Genomic DNA, 18,599 nt, shown 5'->3' on the forward strand with positions numbered 1-18,599 from the left:
TATCAGAATAACAACAAAAGACATAATGGAACAAAGATTTTCCCTAAAAGGTTAATTTCAGTTAACAAGGTGTAGTTTTGATCTAATCCATCCAATGAGGAAAATTCAGACAGTACCAGGTTTTACACCCAATTTTATTTTAATATTCATTCAATTCAATGGAAAATAATGGTTTGTGAAATTGTTGTTTGACCTGATCCTATAGGGTGATTGAAATTAAAATTGGCTCCACTGTCTTTATTTTCAATAACCATTTCTAACTTGCTCTTTACCTAGGAATCATCATCCCTGTCTACCATATGCAAACTCTGCTCCTACCCATTTTCTGGATAAAACTATTACTTAGCATCGTACTTTCATTGGATCTTTACAGTGGGCTTCACCCAATCCATTGTAGTTTTTCAGAGCTAGCTTTAATACTTATGGAAAAACCTACAAATTGCTTAATTTGTTACAGACATGAAGGGAATTGAATAAATGCATTATTCAAAGGCCAACAGGGGATTTTGACCTTGGAGCTACCTCAGATTGATGTCTGCTTACTTTGCCTGCAGCATCGCTAAGAATCTTTAGCCATCCAGGCACAAACCATACAAGTAGTGCTCAGTGAGGAGCTGTATAAGTTTTCAAAATTTCACTAAAGATGCTTGGCAGAAACTTTAAATAAATTGGTTCTTCTTCATTCACTGTTCCATGTAATATTCTCTTTTTTTCTCCCTGAAGGATTTGCATTGCTTGGAGGACACCCGTGCTTCCTTACAACACAAGATATTCATCTAGGAATAAATGAGAGTCGTAAAGACACAGCAAGGTTAGTGGCAGCATAAAAATGGACAGGAAGATGATAAAGACTGCATGACGTTGAATGTGTTATAGTAATTGAAACTAGAAAAAAGTGCCTGCAGTACAAGAGTAATATTGCAATGGTGTGGTTAGAATGTGATCTTCTCCTGAATTTATGGTCTTTAATAAAGGAATCCAGTAGAACTACAACCAAGTGAGAAATCATAACTAAATATAAAACAAGTGGAACTGTGTGTTATCTTACCACAATCTGTACCATATTGAAGCATTATTGATGTCAGTTTAAATATGAAGCAGTAATTTTCTGTCCATGGGGCAATATGTAATGGAACATCTAAAGGCATCTTTGGAGAAACAGAATTAGAACTGCTTATAGCAACCAAAGGATACATTTCAAAAGACTTGAGACATGCTTATTTGTTTAGTTATCAAAACAATCTAAAACCATGGGATACAAAGATTTCTATAAGCTGAACGTCATCTCAAAGTGACATTGAAAATTGTAATAGAAATAAATTAAACATTTTGAAGTGAAATTGGTGATAGTCTGGACTTAGACCTGGAGTAGGAACAAGAGAAAGAATATTTAATCTGAGAACACTTTTCAACAAACATTGAGAAGTAAAAGAGAATATTTACATATGCCTCATACATTATGAAATGCTTTCAATTTTGTATGTCACCAACAATAGAAATGATTTGGAAATGTAACATTGTCAATAAAGATATGAAATTTATCCAGATCCTATTTTGGGGCCAAGTAGCACACATCAAACTAGATAAGGACACGGTGGCACAGTGGTTAGCACTGCTGCCTCACAGCGCCTGAGACCTGGGTTCAATTCCCGCCTCAGGCGACTGACTGTGTGGAGTTTGCACGTTCTCCCCGTGTCTGCGTGGGTTTCCTCCGGGTGCTCCGGTTTCCTCCCACAGTCCAAAGATGTGCAGGCCAGGTGAATTGGCCATGCTAAATTGCCCATAGTGTTAGGTAAGGGGTAGATGTAGATGTAGGGGTATGGGTGGGTTGCGCTTCGGCGGGGCGGTGTGGACTTGTTGGGCCGAAGGGCCTGTTTCCACACTGTAAGTAATCTAATCTAATCTAATCTAAAAAGATGTGTTTCAAGTGAAGAGAAGAATACAACAAAGCTGAGTCCTGTCACCAAAGTCTTCACATACTTCAAAGTATACAGATCAAATATTCAGAATTAGATGTACTTCCAGAATAAAAATTAAAGGCAAGAAAAACTTGTGATACACTTGTGACATGGTGCTATTTGCAGAATTTATTTCACTTTTTCATGAGTTATGGGCATTGCTGGCTGGGTCAGCATTTATTACCATTCCTAAAGGCGCCAGAGAAGAAGGAAGTGGGCTACCTTCTTGAACCTTACAGTCTTGGTTTGTAAAAAACCTCAGTGCAGTTAAGGAAATAGGACAGTTAAGGACAGTGACCCAGTGACAGTAAAGGAAGTGTGATATTGTTTCTAATCAGGATGGTGAGTGGCTTAGAGGGAAACTTGCAGGTGCTGGTGTTCAAATATATACTGCAGTCTTTGTCCTTCCGTGTGAAAGGGGTTTCACATTGGAAAAGTACTGTCGAAGGAGACATGGTAAGTTACTGCAGTGCATCTTGTAGATGTTATACATGGTGTATTTTAGTGGTGAAGGGAGTGAATGTAGAAGGTGGTGAACGTGTTGCCAATCAAGGCTGTTGCTTTGTCCTGGATAGTGTCAATCTCTTTTTTTTAATATTGTCAGAGCTTCATTCAACCAGACAAGTGGAGAGCATTCCATCATAGTTATGACCTGTTCCTTGTGGATGATGGAGGTTTTTGGGGAGAGAGTAGGTGAATTACACACTGCAGACTTTCTAGCCTCTGACCTGCTCTTGCAGTGTTACTATATTCATGGATGGTTCAGTTCAGTTTCTGGTCATAGGTTATCTTCCAGGATGTTGATAGTGGGGCATTCCATGATGATAATGACATTGAAAGTCAAATGGGTGATAGTTGCATTCTCTCTCGTTGAGAGAACAACATTCACTTTTGTTGAAAGATGGACACTGCCTAGCATTCCGTGGTGTGAATAACATCTATCAGCCCAAGCCTAGATGTAATTTAGGTCTTGCTGCATGTGGAGATGGACTGTTCCAGTGTCTGAGGAGTCTTAAATGTTACTGAACATTATGCAATAATTAGCAAATACCTGACCTCTGACCTTTATGGAGGGAAGGTCATTGATCTAGCAGCTGAAGAGTGCCTACAATGTTACACTGATGAACTCCTGCAACAATGTCCTCAGATTGAGGTGACTGGCCTTCAATAACCACAATTCCATATAGTGGAGAGTTTCCCTCCAATTCCCATTAACTCCAGTTTTGCTTGGGTTCCTTGATACCATGTAAGTTATAAATTATCACTTAATTTATCTTCTGAAAGATAAATAATCCAGTCACTTAAACTCCCACTTAACTATTAATGTTTACTGAACAAATACAATCCATCGAGTAAAGAATTGATATCCGCCAGCATGACTGTAGTTCTTTTAAGGCATTAAATAAAGAGGCATTTCATTCTAGTGCTTTTTAAATGTTCACTTTTTATTGTTTCATGAATATTATAGCATAACTTTTCCCACTTTTTTCTATCCTCTGGTTGTAATAATATTAATTAACCTGTTTGGACAGGTTACAACATACCTTGGGGTCAGGTGAGCCTGGAATCCAGACCTCCTGGCTCAGAGTTAGGGACAATACCAGTGCACAACAAGATATCCTGTACTCGTTTTCTGGACATAGTCTTCCCCTTCAATTCACTCAACTGGAGGACTGCTACAAATGCTGTCTGTTCTTGGCCACCAGATGGTGCCAGGGACCAGCTTTGCTGATCTTTTTCTGTCTGTAGGAGGATGTTTGAGCTTCAACTTAAGAGACCTTTTTAATGCAGCAAAATTTGAGTAAAGTGAGATTTGAACAACTTTTCAAGGTACTGACAATCAGCACTAAGATGATCATTAACGACTAAACAATATGGATTTGTATAAGAATACCTGTCCTGAAAATAAAAAGCATTAAAGCAATAGTTTTAATATTTATTCTCTGTCCTTATTTTTCCGTTACATATCCTAATTTTCCTACTTGATGCATTACAAACTCAAAAATGTGTTGCACAAAACACAGCTTTTTTATAACTAATCATTTAGCATTTCTGTTCATAAACTACACTGAAAATTAAGGAACTGATTAATATGTATCTTTAAAATAAATTCTGTTCTTTCTATCTTACCACTAAAAATTAACACAGCTTTTGCTGACATTTTTTTAAATGAGTTTTGTTGAATTGAACTTTGTATTGGTTGGTATAGATCAGATCTAAATCAGCTTCAAATTGGAGCCAGCTTATTTCTAATGTAATTTTTCACCAGTAACTAGTCTTTCCAAAGGGAATAGGAGTGGTGAGCATGACATAGTATTAATAGACCCTTTTATTTAGCAGTACACCCCTTTGCTTGATGCTTCATGTGACTCTGCCCTTCATCTTATTTATGTCTGTCATTGTTTGTTTGTCCTGCTTTCTGCACTGCACTCTGGGTAATCAGGTTGGACCATCTGGTGCCCTGAGCTGTGGAAAAAACAGAAAAGCAATTGACAGTAATGCCAGAGCGACAGCGCTTAATTACACATTGCATTGTTCAGTTCACTGAAATCACAGGAACTCGATACAGTTAGTACAACCATAGTTATAATTTGCACAAAGCTTTTGATGCAGTTGGAACCTATAATTACTAAACAAAGGAAACATACATCACGCTTAGACGCATATAAAGAAGCTTTGGAGATTCTTATAGGGAAAAATAGTATGGTTGCATGAAATATTTTACTGTACAAAAGATTAAGTTTGTAAGTGAACAGTAAATATATACACCTTTGCTAATTAGAGTTTTCTTCATGTTACATAAAATTACAAAGGAAATATATATGGAAAAGGAGCAGCAAAGATATGTAAAAAATAATTTGCCTTTTCTTTCCCACATGTGGTCAAACTGAACTCGGGTGCAGCTTGTTGTATTTTTTTTGCAAACAGAAAGTAGGAGGAAAACGGACTGTTTTGAACATAAATTAATTCTTATACTTACATAGTTTCCAAAATATTCCATGTTAGTGTTATGTGCTTTTTTATTGTGGCTTTATATGCCTAGTTACAGTTTTAATAAGACCTGCTGAAGGGAAGTGGAACTCAATGAAAATGCACCATGGAAACACTAGCATCATTGGATGGAATGGGGAGAAGTCATTCTGGGACCCTCGACTAAAAGGAATAATGTTTCCAGGTGACAGAAGAGAACTAGCTCGAGGAATGATGAGCAGTTCCTACAGGGTGCTCCTGGCAAAGGACAATCCAGATCCCACTGTGATCTCAGTGGAGGGTAAGGGTGGGACTGGCATGTCCATGTGTGGCCACCTAGTATGGCATAATATGAGGCGTGACAAGAACTGAATGAATTCTTTATGAAACTCAGGGGTGAGGAATTTTGGAAATCCACCATCGGGCTCAAAGTCAGAAAGACAAGTGCCAAAAGAATAGCTTTAAAAGAAAAGATTGAAGCTGTCACTTTTGCTGACGGTTGCTATGGGCCAGAACCTCTGGTTTCAACCTTCAGGCAGTTTTGTGGTTATCTGACAGGCTTTAAAGAAAAAAAAACGAATCTGAGGCCTTTACAGAAATTGACATTGTTTTAAAAAATATCATTGGCTGTCAGTTAAAGCTGACAGTTCTTCAAAGCAGGAACTGACTCCAGAAGTGATTGGAGGAGCGGTGTACACAGGGAAAACCAAGCTGCTGCTCCCATCACAGATGCCTGGCCATAAGAGTTCATGTCTCCTGAATGAATAATGCAGGATAATCCAGTCTCCCCCACGCTGACTGCTCCAACCCCTCTAATCAAGGGTTCCCTCTCTCCCATTGTTGCCACTGTTGCAGAGACAAAATCCAGGTTGGAGGAACAGCAAGGCAGGAGGGAGGGAACCTGTCATCGAAGGCATATGGGCAATTAATCTGCTTGGTCCCACTGTCAACATGTAGAATACCTTCGGGCTGCATCATCACCTATCATTTACACCAGTTATTAGATGACCAGTCTGACTGGTTAGACATCCATCATAATGCTAAAGACATTGGACCAAAACCCAAAGCACGTTGGGGTTGCTGATGGAGTCTGTTCTATTGCTGTAATGCACACGGCTTCTTGCATTCAATCCCGGGCCAGGTACCAGCTATTGATACATAAATCCACAACTGCACTTTACTCAGTTGAAGAAGGCAAGTGATATTTCAAATTGAAGGTGAGGGGTGATAAACTGTTGGGGAATACAGTGACCCTTATTTTCACAATGTTATGCCAAGCTGAAATCTGAATATGTTGATTCTTGTCTGCAGAATATAATTAAAAATGCAAAATTTCTATTCATACAATTGCACAACATCGTTTTCATAATTTTGCATGGAACTTCCATCCACGGAGTCTTATATTGTACTCTTGCATCAGCGCTGCTGATTAGTTGTACATTAAACATCACTCATGTCAAAACAATGCTGAACAAATAACTATTCTCCATTAAGATATTCTGTGCATGATAAATTAATGTCATAATTCTAAGTTGAAGGCGAACACCACAAACTTTTGTACTGGCTAATGATAGATGCTGTTTAAATGAATATTCAGATGTGGATCACCAATAAGGCTATTTTAACTAAATATATATGGCTGAATCAATATCATTGCAATGTATGACTCTGGAGGCTGTTGAATTTGCCAAAATTCTCTTAAACAAGATTTTGTTTATTCTAATATTATTAGTGTATTAAATGTCATATTTCAAATGTACATAACCTCACTGAACATTTCCAGTAAATGACTCTCCAACAGTCTGTGTGGAGTTTGCACATTCTCTCCGTGCCTGCATGGATTTCCTCCCAGTATCCAGTTTCCTCCCACACTCCAAAAATATGCAGGTTAGGTGAATTGGCCATGCTAAATTGCCCATTGTGTTCAGGGATGGGTTGGTAAGGTGCATTAGTCAGGGGTAAATATAGAGTAATAGGGGAATGGGACTGGGTGGGATACTCTGTGGAGGGTCAGTGTAGACTTGCTAGGCCGAAAGGCCTGTTTCCTCATTGTAGGGATTCTATGATTAAGTAAGAATTCAGGCCAAAACTATCACCCAGTAAATCGTTTTATTTTTGTATCTAGGCAATTGGGAATGCTTGTTTAAATAAGGATTTTGCATTAATGTAAATACTGAAATAATCCCACAGTACAATGTTGAAGACAGAGCAGAGTATAAGTGTTCTAAATAAAAGCTGATGCGTGTGCTGTTGCTCAGCAACCTCTATTAGTGTTGTTTTAGGTTGCTTCTTCGAATAGGATTTTCTTGAGGGAACAGCTAGGACTGCACCTCCAAATGTTTTTTTTTACTCGCTGTACTGAGAACATTCTCAGGTTTAACTTAGATCACTGAACACTGATTAATGAAATAGCTACAATGTTTTAGTCATTTGGATCATTGTTAGCTGAGACTGAACAACTATCTTTCATATCTGTACAATAACGAGCAGAAAGAAAATAAAGCTCTGAGTAGTTGATTCATGTTCTTTTACAGAAGCTCTCACAGTAATAAATATAAATGGGCCAATTTTCTTGGCCAAGTACTGACCTGAGGTACTGGAAGCACAGTATTCTGAAAGTATGCTAGGCTCTGGGCTTGAGCAGCACACAGTTTTGCCTTTAGTCATCATTACAGTGGAAACGTCTAACATTTGGACCAGCTGAAGGCACACTATTGGTTAAGTGCCTTATTAAGACAGGAAGTCCAAGCACCTCCTGAGCCTTCAAGGCATTAGTAGTAAAGGGTTGGTTAAATAAAACCCTATTGGTGGGCCAAAGTCACTTTGATCTTAGCTGATAATGAAGAAGGACTTTTTTTTTAATTGCTAACAGCGTCTAGGAAAGTAATTTATAAGTCATAGAAACCTTGATTTCCATGTTTGTGGCCTTCACGTAGTTTTAAAGGTTCTGTCCATAGTGAAATGATTCCATAGCTGGAAGATAAGCACCTGTGTCTGTGTCTCCTGCAGTCTGCATTGTAGAGGCTGGTGAATGGGTGGCACTCCAATCCCAAGTAACAGTGTAAGGGAACGTAAATCTATGTATGTGAAGGAAAGGGGGTGAGGGCATTAATTTCACTCTTTATTTAAGGTGCAATGAATGGGGAAAGGGAATTCCATATTTTAAATAAAGATCATAGCATCCAGGCAATGAAATTAACAGTTTATTTCCCCCTTGTCTGTCTCCAAATAAGCTGCATACTGAACTCGATATGTAGGTGGTAGTTGGATTCTGCTCAGCATTTTGCAGAGAGTCAATGCTTGAACAAAATGGCGGTAGCATAGGTGGCAGAAAATTGGATCTCGGGCCCCTTTTGTAATTCATGTAAGCTGCTGGCCCTCTCTGTACGTCCACAAGCAGATTCCTCTTCAGGTGGATTGAATATTGGGCCAGATGTCACTCTTTCATCAGTTTTAGCTACATCTCTGAAGAGGAAGGGTAGGATAATGGGCAGAGGAATCGATAAAAGGCAGCTGCAACTGCCAGGAGTGAATTGAAGTTGAGAAGCATTCCTGCTTCACTGTATTAAAATAGAAGTTTTGATATATTTGCCCCCTTACTAGGTCACATCCAAATGTACCTAGCACTGACTTCACATATGACAAGATTCTGAAACAGCCTTTTGACCCAAGAATAGCAGAGGTCAGAAACTCATTTTAGTTGGCTGTCCTGGAAACCAGACCATTTGAGACCAACATGGAGGAATGGGATGTTTTTCAGTGCAGCATTTAGCCCTGTATTATTGACTGTATATGTCAACCAACTGATGTATCATCATTGAATAAGTTTTGCTTTGATAAAAGTCCTATAGATGTATTTAGATTAGATTCCCTACAGTGTGGAAACAGGCCATTTGGCCCAACAAGTCCACACCGACCCTTTGAAGAGTAACCCACCCAGACCCATTTCCCTCTGACTAATGCACCCAACATTGTGGGCAATTTAGCGTGGCCAATTCACCTGACCTGCATATCTTTGGACTGTGGGAGGAATCCAGAGCACCTGGAGGAAACCCACACAGTCTTGGGGAAAATATGCAAACTCCACACAGTCACCTGAGACAGAAATCGAACCCAGGTTCCTGGTGCTGTGAGGCAGCAGTGCTGACCACTATGCCACCCATAAAGAAACTTATTAAGAAACCTGCTGAGACTAAAGTGACAGTGTACTCCAGTTTTGGTCACAGCATTGTCCAGTGCTTCCTCTACCCTGACCAGTGTCCCTGTGTGAATATTGGATAAGGCCAGACCAAGCTTTATGTTCGATGGCTAATTATCCCAGTGACAGTACCATAGTTCAATATTTTAAAATGCCTCTTGGAAGAGGTATGGAATAATTGTGAGTCCCAGGGGAACTGTGAGGAGCATCTGTTTTCTACCCTAGCTCCCATTACCATTCTCTCTCCTATCTCCGAAAGAGCCAGCTGCAGTAGGGGAGGAGTCAAGTAAGATTCGGGTTCTGTACAGTCAAATCATCTCAGCATAGCCCAAGCATAGATGCAGTACTCAGTCTTCGGGGTGGGGGCCTCGTGTAATATTAGAAAGGGTGACGCAGTGAAGGACAGATCACATCAGCACCGGAGCATATAACAGAGGTGGAGTGGACTGTTGCCAGTCCCCTTTGGAGGTTGAGGATAGATGCAGCCCTGCTCAGCAAAGTGAGAGCCTAGGGATTGGTACATCAGGTGGCTGTACCTGGAGAATCAGCCAGAGACATGTGCTAATGTGTTAGAATCAGCTGAGGTCCTGCAGAGTATTGGAGTGAAAATGGAGGAGCCCATTCATCTCATCTGCTCCACAGAGTCTCATTGCTTTGAGCACGAGCTTTTCCATTTAAGAGAGTGACCAACCCCATGCAGAACCAATGATGGCATTACTCTGAGCAGAAATAGGAATGGCACAGTGTCATGCAGACAATGAATATTGTGGTCTCTTGGCTTGACTGGTCAGCGGCACAAATGGTGCAGTGAAGAATAGAGTGTATATCAGCTGTGCCCACACTGGTACAGATATTGCCCATATATTGAGACTGGTGCAGCATACTTTGGAGATGCAGCCCTCACAACCAGAGTCCCTGAATCCACCCTGGGATCTCCACAACAAGGCTGCAATGAGAACCTTGGGCCAGACAGGCACCACATGGCAGTCTGTTCCCTTTTCATCCTCAGCCTTCACTTGTGGCCATTTGTACAAGTTACTAAGCTTGTGGTTATCATAGCTAACATTTTGGGTCCGGTGACCCTTCCTCAGAACAGTTTTGAGAAAGGGTCACCAGATCCGAAACGTTAACTTCGGTTTCTCTGCACACTTGCTGAGCTTTTCCAGCAACTTCTGTTTTCATTTCTGATTTACAGTATTCGCAGTTCTTTCAGTTTTCATTCTGTGGTTATCATATATTGGTAATATCACTTGAGATATTATTTACAAGAGACACACCCAGTGACTTTGAAGCACTAGCCATGTTGTTATGCCAAAAATACACTTCAATATCTTCATTTTGTTGAAATGGGTTCCACAAAGTTTCTGATGACCCTCAATGAGAGCACACAAATTAGCAACTATCTGCTTGGACAGGCATAATCGACTGGGACACTGACAATGCACAATTGCAAGGTAGGTTCTCCTCCATTCCTGATAGATGCACTCTAGAAGATATTTATTACCTTCTAGTCCCTTGTTATTGACTTCTACTCTGTTGGTTCCCAATGGTCAGGTTCTACAAACTGGAGATGTAGCTCCTCATCTTGGACTAGTTTAGTCCAGTTGTATTGTGTCCCTTTCTATTAGAATTCAATCAGAATTAGAATTCTTTTTTTTATTTAACCCCCACACTACTGCCTAACTGCGGTAGTGCTTATTTTTTCCCCAGCACCCATGGTGTGCGTGTGCTGGTGTGAGACACAAAGTGCACAACTCTTTATTCAATTTCCACCACCAGGAAGATAGGAAAACACCCGAGTGGCCAGTGACAAGCACTGCCCTTCACATCAAGGGCAATGCTGTGTGATCAAACAGTGAAGGGAAGGGCATGGATTAAATCAAAATAGAGTTGAAGGGGGAAATAATGCACTCCACTCCCTGTGGCGCCCAGCTCTCCCTGAACAACTCCAGAGTGTTAGTGGACACCGAGTGCTTCTTCTTCAAGGACACCCGGGCCCTAACGTAACCGCAGAAGAGGGGCAGGCAGTCGGCCCTACCGACCCCCTCCATGGCCCGCTGCCTGGACCTGTTGATGGCCAGTTTAGCCAGGCCCAGGAGCAGACCCACGAGGAGGTCTTCAGACCCGCCCTCCCTCCTCCGTACCGGGTGCCCGAAGATCAGGAGCGTGGGACTGAAGTGCAACCAAAAGCAGAGGAGGAGGTTTTTGAGAAAATCAAAAAGGGAGTGCAAATGCCCACAACCAATATACACGTGGTCCACGGACTCCACAGCGCCACAGAACAAGCAGTTGGGCTGGGAGTTCGTGAACCACCACAATCTGCAGTTGCAGGGGACTGCTGCGTGCAGCAACCTCCACCCCAGATCCCCGAGAGAAAGGGGGAGGACTCCTGCGGAGAGAGCCCTCCACTGGGGAAGAATTAGAATTCTATTGTGCCTCCTACTCCTTGTTGTTATTAAATGCTGCCATAGCCCCATGCTTCTGATTAAAGATATCAAAGACTGGCTCTTAATGCATTGGCAACAACTTGCTAATTGTTTAACTGGCCATTTAGTGATGTCAGGTGGGTTAGCTCTTTTGATTCTCAGCATAACCTTTTAAACTTGGCACATGCAGAAACCACATTGGAAAAACAACATATTGCGCTGAGGATAAACTGTCTCCAGATCCCATTGTCTCAATAAATAGAGTTATAGAGTCATAGAGATGTATACAGCATAGAAACAGACCTTTCGGTCCAACTCATCCATTCTGACCAGATATCCCAACCCAATCTAGTCCCACCTGCTAGCACCCGGCTCATATCCCTCCAAACCCTTCCTATTCATATACCCATTCAAATGCCTCTTAAATGTTGCAATCGTACCAGCCTCCTCCACTTCCTCTGGCAACTCATTCCATACATATACCACCCTCTGCGTGAAAAAGTTGCCCCTTATGTCTCTTTTATATCTTTCCCCTCTCACCCGAAACCTATGCCCTCTAGTTCTGGACACCCCCACCCCAGGGAAAAGGGTTTGTCTATTTATTGTATCCATGCCCCTCATGATTTTATAAACCTCTATAAGGTCACCTCTCAGCCTCCGACACTCCAGGGAAAACAGCCCAAACCTACTCAACCTCTCCCTTTGGCTCAAATCAGCAAGAATATCACCTTCAGATGAAGAAAACTGGGCGATGAAATAAAGTTAGGCATATTTTAGAAATCCTTAGTAATACTTTATCAAACTTTTGCTTTGTAATGTCGTTTAATTTCAGTAAACAATGTGATTGATTAAATGGGCCTGAGAACATGCAATATGTTGCAGTCAAGTTTACTTTCTTTATGCAATTGATCTTGTTGATTGATCAAGAAACACTTATTTCTAGAGGTCCCTTGAAAATCATTACTTGACAAGGTCACCAGAGTTATAAAGAACATATTTCAGGCCACATATTACTATCCACTGCATACAGATGACAGAGGCTGTTATTTTCCAATATGAAGTGGTGAGCTAGATGCCATGGTGTATTCAAATATATGTTCACATCTGTGACCTGCCTTCAAATTCAGTGAATCAGGCAGGTTAGAATGCTGTCTGATTTGACCCAAGGTTTCCGAGTGAAAACAAGATTAACTTTTTTTTAGAGCAGTGAACATAGTTCAAGTGTTGTCTACCGTGATGGTAGTTAATGTTTATAAAAAAGAAGAAACAGTTTTTTAAAATATAAACTTAACATTTGATTCTTACTGACTTGAGAGTTTCTAAATTTGAGATTATTTGCTAATGTCGGGGTCTGCTTGGCTCATGTTCCAGGGTGTTGTCTGGGATGACTGACCTGATTCTGGCCCGGGTTTACAAACATTCGGAACTCCAGCAGTTAGCAGAAGATGGCTCAGTCCCTGTGATCAATGGGTTGTCCGAGCTCTATCATCCTATCCAGATCCTGGCTGATTACCTTACCCTTCAGGTATCTCCAAAGCATTTTTAGATCATTAAATCTAACAATTTGGTGAAAGATGCTTCATTGTCTCGCACTTAATTTGTAATGAGTCTAACTTATATGGTGAGTGGTGACACCATTCCATTGCAGCACAAATTCATGATCTTGTTTATTTTGCAGGTTTTCACACATTTCTCTGAGCAATATGACTTGCTTCACCCTTCCTCCATCACGTCTTCCTTTCACTGATATCCATTTCCAAGGCAGTACCATTTATTCCCTCAGGGAGGTGAAGAAAAATAGCACTACATCCTGATTACTCTTGCTGGAAGTTGTAAGTTAGGACTCAACTTAGCTGTGATGCTCATGACATTTGAGCACCGATTTTTCAGATTAGGTGTAAACTAGACAGGAAGTGAGATATTGTGCTCAAACCCCATAGCGATGACACTGCCCAATGCACAATTACTAGAGGATCCTTATTTTAATGTGATGGTGGGTGCTAATGATGGGAAATGTCAGTTACTACGGACTCTTCCTCCAATGGGAAGAAAACTTCTATTGAAATTTTCCATCGAAATTGAAATGCTACTTTCAGAACTTTAGGCATCAATGATTTAAAATGCAATAATTGGAAGGAATGAGCTGAATATTTCTCAGATGGTTCCACGGAGATTCTATTGGAGGATGTGAAAAATGGTGGTGTATGCTCTGAACAGCAGTGAACATTGCTGATCCCCATATAGAACAGCCTTGTAAAAGCTGGTTACTGTAATGAATACCACCCTAACTACATTGTTAGCCATGAAAAGCTAACAAAACTGTTTAATAGCTTTTTGACATGAGCAAAGATAGAAGAACACACTGATTCTTCATTTGGCACTTGTACTCTGTCGTATTTTCTAACCAATGCTGAAATACTACAAGGGTGTTCTTTAGACACTCTGCATTCAGTCTTTTTCTGGTCATTCTAATTCAGAACAGAAGAATTGATCACATATTAATGCCTGACATTTCAGCATCTTGTTCTAACAGAAATTTATCACTTTTACCTGCAGAGATTACAGTTGAAAACAACTATCTGAGATCCATTTATATAAACAAGATCCCCTATCTAATTAAGCCTATCTGTGATAGAAATCACCAAAATATCGAGAATCAGACAGTTAAGGTGAAGAAGGAGATTGATGGACTGCTGTTGTGTCTGCATTTGCTTTCTGAAAGAGCATCACAACTTAGTGCCATTCTCCTGCCTTTTTCCTGAAACCCTGAAGACTTTTTTTTTTACTTTAAATTATCATCTAATAGCTGCTTAAATGCCTCACTTGAAAGTACCTCCATCACACTTCCAGGCTGGACAATACAGATCCTAACTCTGCAAAAAATTCCTTTCTCCTACAAATTTTCTTTTGCAAATTACCTTATATCTGTGTTCTTTCATTCTCAGTCATCATATGAAAGCAAGCAATTTCTCCTTATCTATTCTATTTAGCAACTTTTATAATTTTGAAATATCCTCTCAAATCTCCTCTCCAAGAAAATCTACTCTCAACTTCCTCAATTTATCTTCATAACCAAAGATTCCCATCTCTGGTACCATTCTGTAAATTTCTTCTGCACTCTGTCCAAAACACTCACATCCTTCCAAATGTGGTGTGCCCACAGCTGTACACAATATTAAGGCTGAGATCCAACTAGCATCTTACTCAAGTTCAGCATAATCTCTTTGCTTCTGTATTCAGTGCCACTATTAATAAAGCTAAGGATACAGTATGCTTTATTAATGACTTGTTGTGCCTGTCCTACTACCTCTAGTGACTTATGTACATAAATACTCAGGTTTCTTTGCTTCTGCAAATCCTTTCAGATTTCACCCTTTATATTATGACTGTAATTCCATGTTTTCCTGATAAAAGAAAGTATCACATAAGACCATAAGACATAGGAGTGGAAGTAAGGCCATTCGGCCCATCGAGTCCACTCCACCATTCAATCATGGCGGAGTGGACTCACACTTCTCTGCAATGAACTTTGTCCACCAACTGCCTGCCCACTCCACCAACATCTCACTGTCCTTTCATAGTTTTGCACTGTCCTCCTCACATCTTACAATACTTCCAAGTTTTGTATTATTGCCAACTTGGAAATTGTCCTCACATACCAAAATCTGGATCAATAATGATAAATCAGGAAAGGTAAGAGTTACGAAACTAAATCCTGGGGAATCCATGACAAACCTTACGCTTGAAAAATATTTATTTAGTGTGAATCTATGCTTCTTATCCCTCCTAACTTTGTGTTCATTTTGCTACTGTTCCAGTTATTGCACAATTTTCTTCACAAATCTGTTTTGCATCACAGTATCACATACCTTTTGGAAGTCCATGTGCACAGGATTAGTCTCATCAACTTGCTCAGTTACCTCTTCAAAAAACTCTAGCAAGTTAGTTAAACATGACTTTCCCTTATGAAATCTGTGCTGGTACTTCCTAATTAAAGTAGACTTTTCCATGTGTTTATAATTAAATTTTGAATAATTATTTCAATAAAGTTTCCCCACCACTTTAGTTAAACAAGCCCATAATTGCTGGGCTTGTCCCGACAACCTTTTTGAATAAGACAGTTTCGTTTGCATTTCTCCCATCCTCTGGCATCACCCCTGAGTCTAGGTTATTATTATTGCCTTTGTAATTGCCACTCACTTTGTTCAATATCCTTGGTTACATCTCATCTGGTGCCAGTATCTTACCAACTTTAAATACCAACAGCCTATCCAATGTCATGAGCTTAGCAATTTTAAAATGTTCACGTGGCTGAGATTCCTCCTGTCACCATGGCCTGGGAAGTATTTCCATCCTTAGTAAAGACAGAAACAAAGTATTAATTTAACACATTAGCCATGCCACTCATCTCCATGTGTATATTCCTTTGTCGGTCCCTTATCAGCCCTACTACTCCTTTGGGATTCCACTTTACGTTAGCTGCTCCTCTTTGATGCACAATCCTGTTTACTAGGCTCTGCTGTTTTACTTCCCTTCTGAACCTTCTGTTTTTGGCTTGGTTCTTAATTACATTTTCTACTTCTTAGAGTTATGGAGATATACTGTACAGAAATAGACCCTTCGGTCCAACTCATCCATGCCGACCAGATATCCTAACCCAATCTAGTCTCATTTGCCAGCACTTGGCCCATATCCCTCTAAACTCTTCCCATTCATTTTCCCATCCAGGTGCCTTTTAAATGCTGTAATTATACCAGCCACCACCACTTCCTCTGGCAGCTCATTCCATACACATACAACCCTCTGTGTGAAAAAGTTGCCCCTTAGGTCCCTTTTAAATCTTTTCCCTCTTATGCTAAATCTATGCCCTCTAGTTCCGGACTCCCCAACCCCAGGGAGTCCTTAGGGATGTCTATTCACCCTATCCATGCCCCTCATGATTTTATAAACCTCTATTAAGGACACCCCTTCACCTCCGATGCTCCAGGGAAAACAGCCCCAGCCTATTCAGCCTCGCTGTATAGCTCAAATCCTCCAACCCTGGCAAAATCCTTGTAAATCTTTTCTGAACCCTTTCAACCCTTCCGATAGGAAGGAGACCTTTTCTTTTATATCTTAATCTCATTTTTCGTCCTCTGTGTTCATATGCCCCATCTCTCCCCTTTGAAGGAGTATACTTCAACTGCCGTCGAACTGCCCTGTTATTCAGCAACAGCATTTTTTTGCCAACCTCCACTTCCAGGTGTTTCAAGCCCCACTTCATTCTTGCCCCAGCTTCCCCCCAGTTAGTTATTCTTCCTTGTGGTTGTCCTGTGTCCTTGTCTACTGTAATCTTAAACTTGTGATATAATGATCATTGTTCCCTAAATGCTCCACAACTCCCATTTGGTTTCTTTGGCCCACCCATTCTCATAAATCAGGTTCAGCAGTGCATCATTTCTTGTTGGACTGAACATTCACTGTTGTTATATCTTAAATACAATCAATGAATGCCTGTCCCTCACTGCCCCTTATACTATCAATATCCCAGTCTATTTAAGGATAATTAAAGTCCTCGTCATAACTACTCTATGGTGTTTCCACCTCTCTTCAATTTGCTTGCAGATTTGTTCCTCTTCAATTTTTCCACCATGCAGTGGTGTCTAGATTACAGAATACAATATAATTGCAACCTTTTATTCCTTATTTTTAGACAAATTGGGTCTGTATTTGAACCATCTGAAACATCCACTTTCTGCAGCTCAACACCATTCTTTGTAATGCATTTTTCCACCCTCCATTTTTCCTTTCCTATCTTTTCTAAAACAGATATATTGAACAGCCAGTGCAACTCTTCCTTGAGCCATGTCTCTTTTATAGCCACAGCATCATAATTCCATATAGCGACCTGGCTCTGAAACTCATCAATTTTATTAACTAAACTCTGTGCAGTCATATACATGCTGTGTAAACCTGATTTAAATTTCTTTCTTTATTTCTGTAATTACACTTATTAACTTGCTATTTTTCATTCTAGTGTTAGCCATTCTTCCAAGTGTTTTGAACACCCTGGTATAACTGTCTGATAGACTGTCTGGGTTCCAACACTCCTGTTGAGCTAGTTTAAAGTCCCCAAACTACACAAGCAAAACTCCCCCGCAAAGAACTCATCCCCAACTCTATTCAGGTGCATCCGGCTTGTATAAGGGTCATCTCCCCCAGTGGCCCAGAAATCTAAAGCCCTACCTCCTGCACCCATCCTTCGAGTTACACAATCATCTCTCTTATCCTATTTCTGCATTCCGTTGCACATAGCATTGGGAATAATCCAATGATGTCAACTTTTGACAGCTGCTTCTAATTTTCTATCAACCCCCTAAATGCTGATTGCAATATCACAATTCCTTTTGTAATTATGTCACTCATACCAATGTGAACCACACTGTCTGACTGTTCAGGCAGGGTAGATGCTGAAAAGATGTTTCTCTTTGTTTATCAGACTAGATTTAGGGGACACCATATAGAAAATGGATTACCCATTTAAGACTGAAAGGAGAAGCTTTTTTCTGCGATTTGAGAGTCTGTGGGACTTTAATCCCAAATAGCATTAGAGGGTTGAGAAATAGAATATTTTTTAAGGCTGAGTTAGAGAGATTCTTGATTGACAAAACTGTATGGCAAGTACATAAGAAAGTAGGGCTCTGATAATATATGTCATACCAATCATGGTAAAATTTAATAATGGCGCAACCTCAAGGTCCCAGAAAGTCTAATCATGCTCTAAGTCATATATGTTTAGGTACCAGCTATCTAAATATTTTAGCTACAGCGCAGACACCTTTACATTGCATTCACCACAGCTGTTCTGATGAACTTCCATTTGCAACCTCACCCCAAAGACATTTTGTGTCTTTGTTTAATTTTAGTGGTAAATGCTTCATTTTAAACTGATGTTCACAAAATACAGTTGTTTCAAACTCCTTTAATCATCTTCTGTACATGTGCTTTATAGGAACATTTTGGCTCACTCTCTGACTCCATCTAGGGTAAGAAACAGAAACAACAAAT

The 18,599-nt window shown here is 40.2% G+C and overlaps 1 protein-coding gene across 1 annotated transcript in view; it reads left to right on the forward strand.

Annotated features, from left to right (window-relative positions):
* The window catches only part of otc (ornithine transcarbamylase), a 78,680-nt gene that overhangs the window by 38,010 nt on the left and 22,071 nt on the right, over positions 1-18,599 (forward strand). Inside the window, exons 4-5 of the mRNA XM_072585119.1 lie at positions 724-811; positions 12,924-13,077. Of these exons, the coding sequence (XP_072441220.1) occupies positions 724-811; positions 12,924-13,077 (242 nt within the window). The remainder of the gene's footprint in view (positions 1-723; positions 812-12,923; positions 13,078-18,599) is intronic.

The sequence above is a fragment of the Chiloscyllium punctatum genome, chromosome 15, assembly GCF_047496795.1.
Source record: "Chiloscyllium punctatum isolate Juve2018m chromosome 15, sChiPun1.3, whole genome shotgun sequence".
NCBI lineage: Eukaryota > Metazoa > Chordata > Chondrichthyes > Orectolobiformes > Hemiscylliidae > Chiloscyllium > Chiloscyllium punctatum.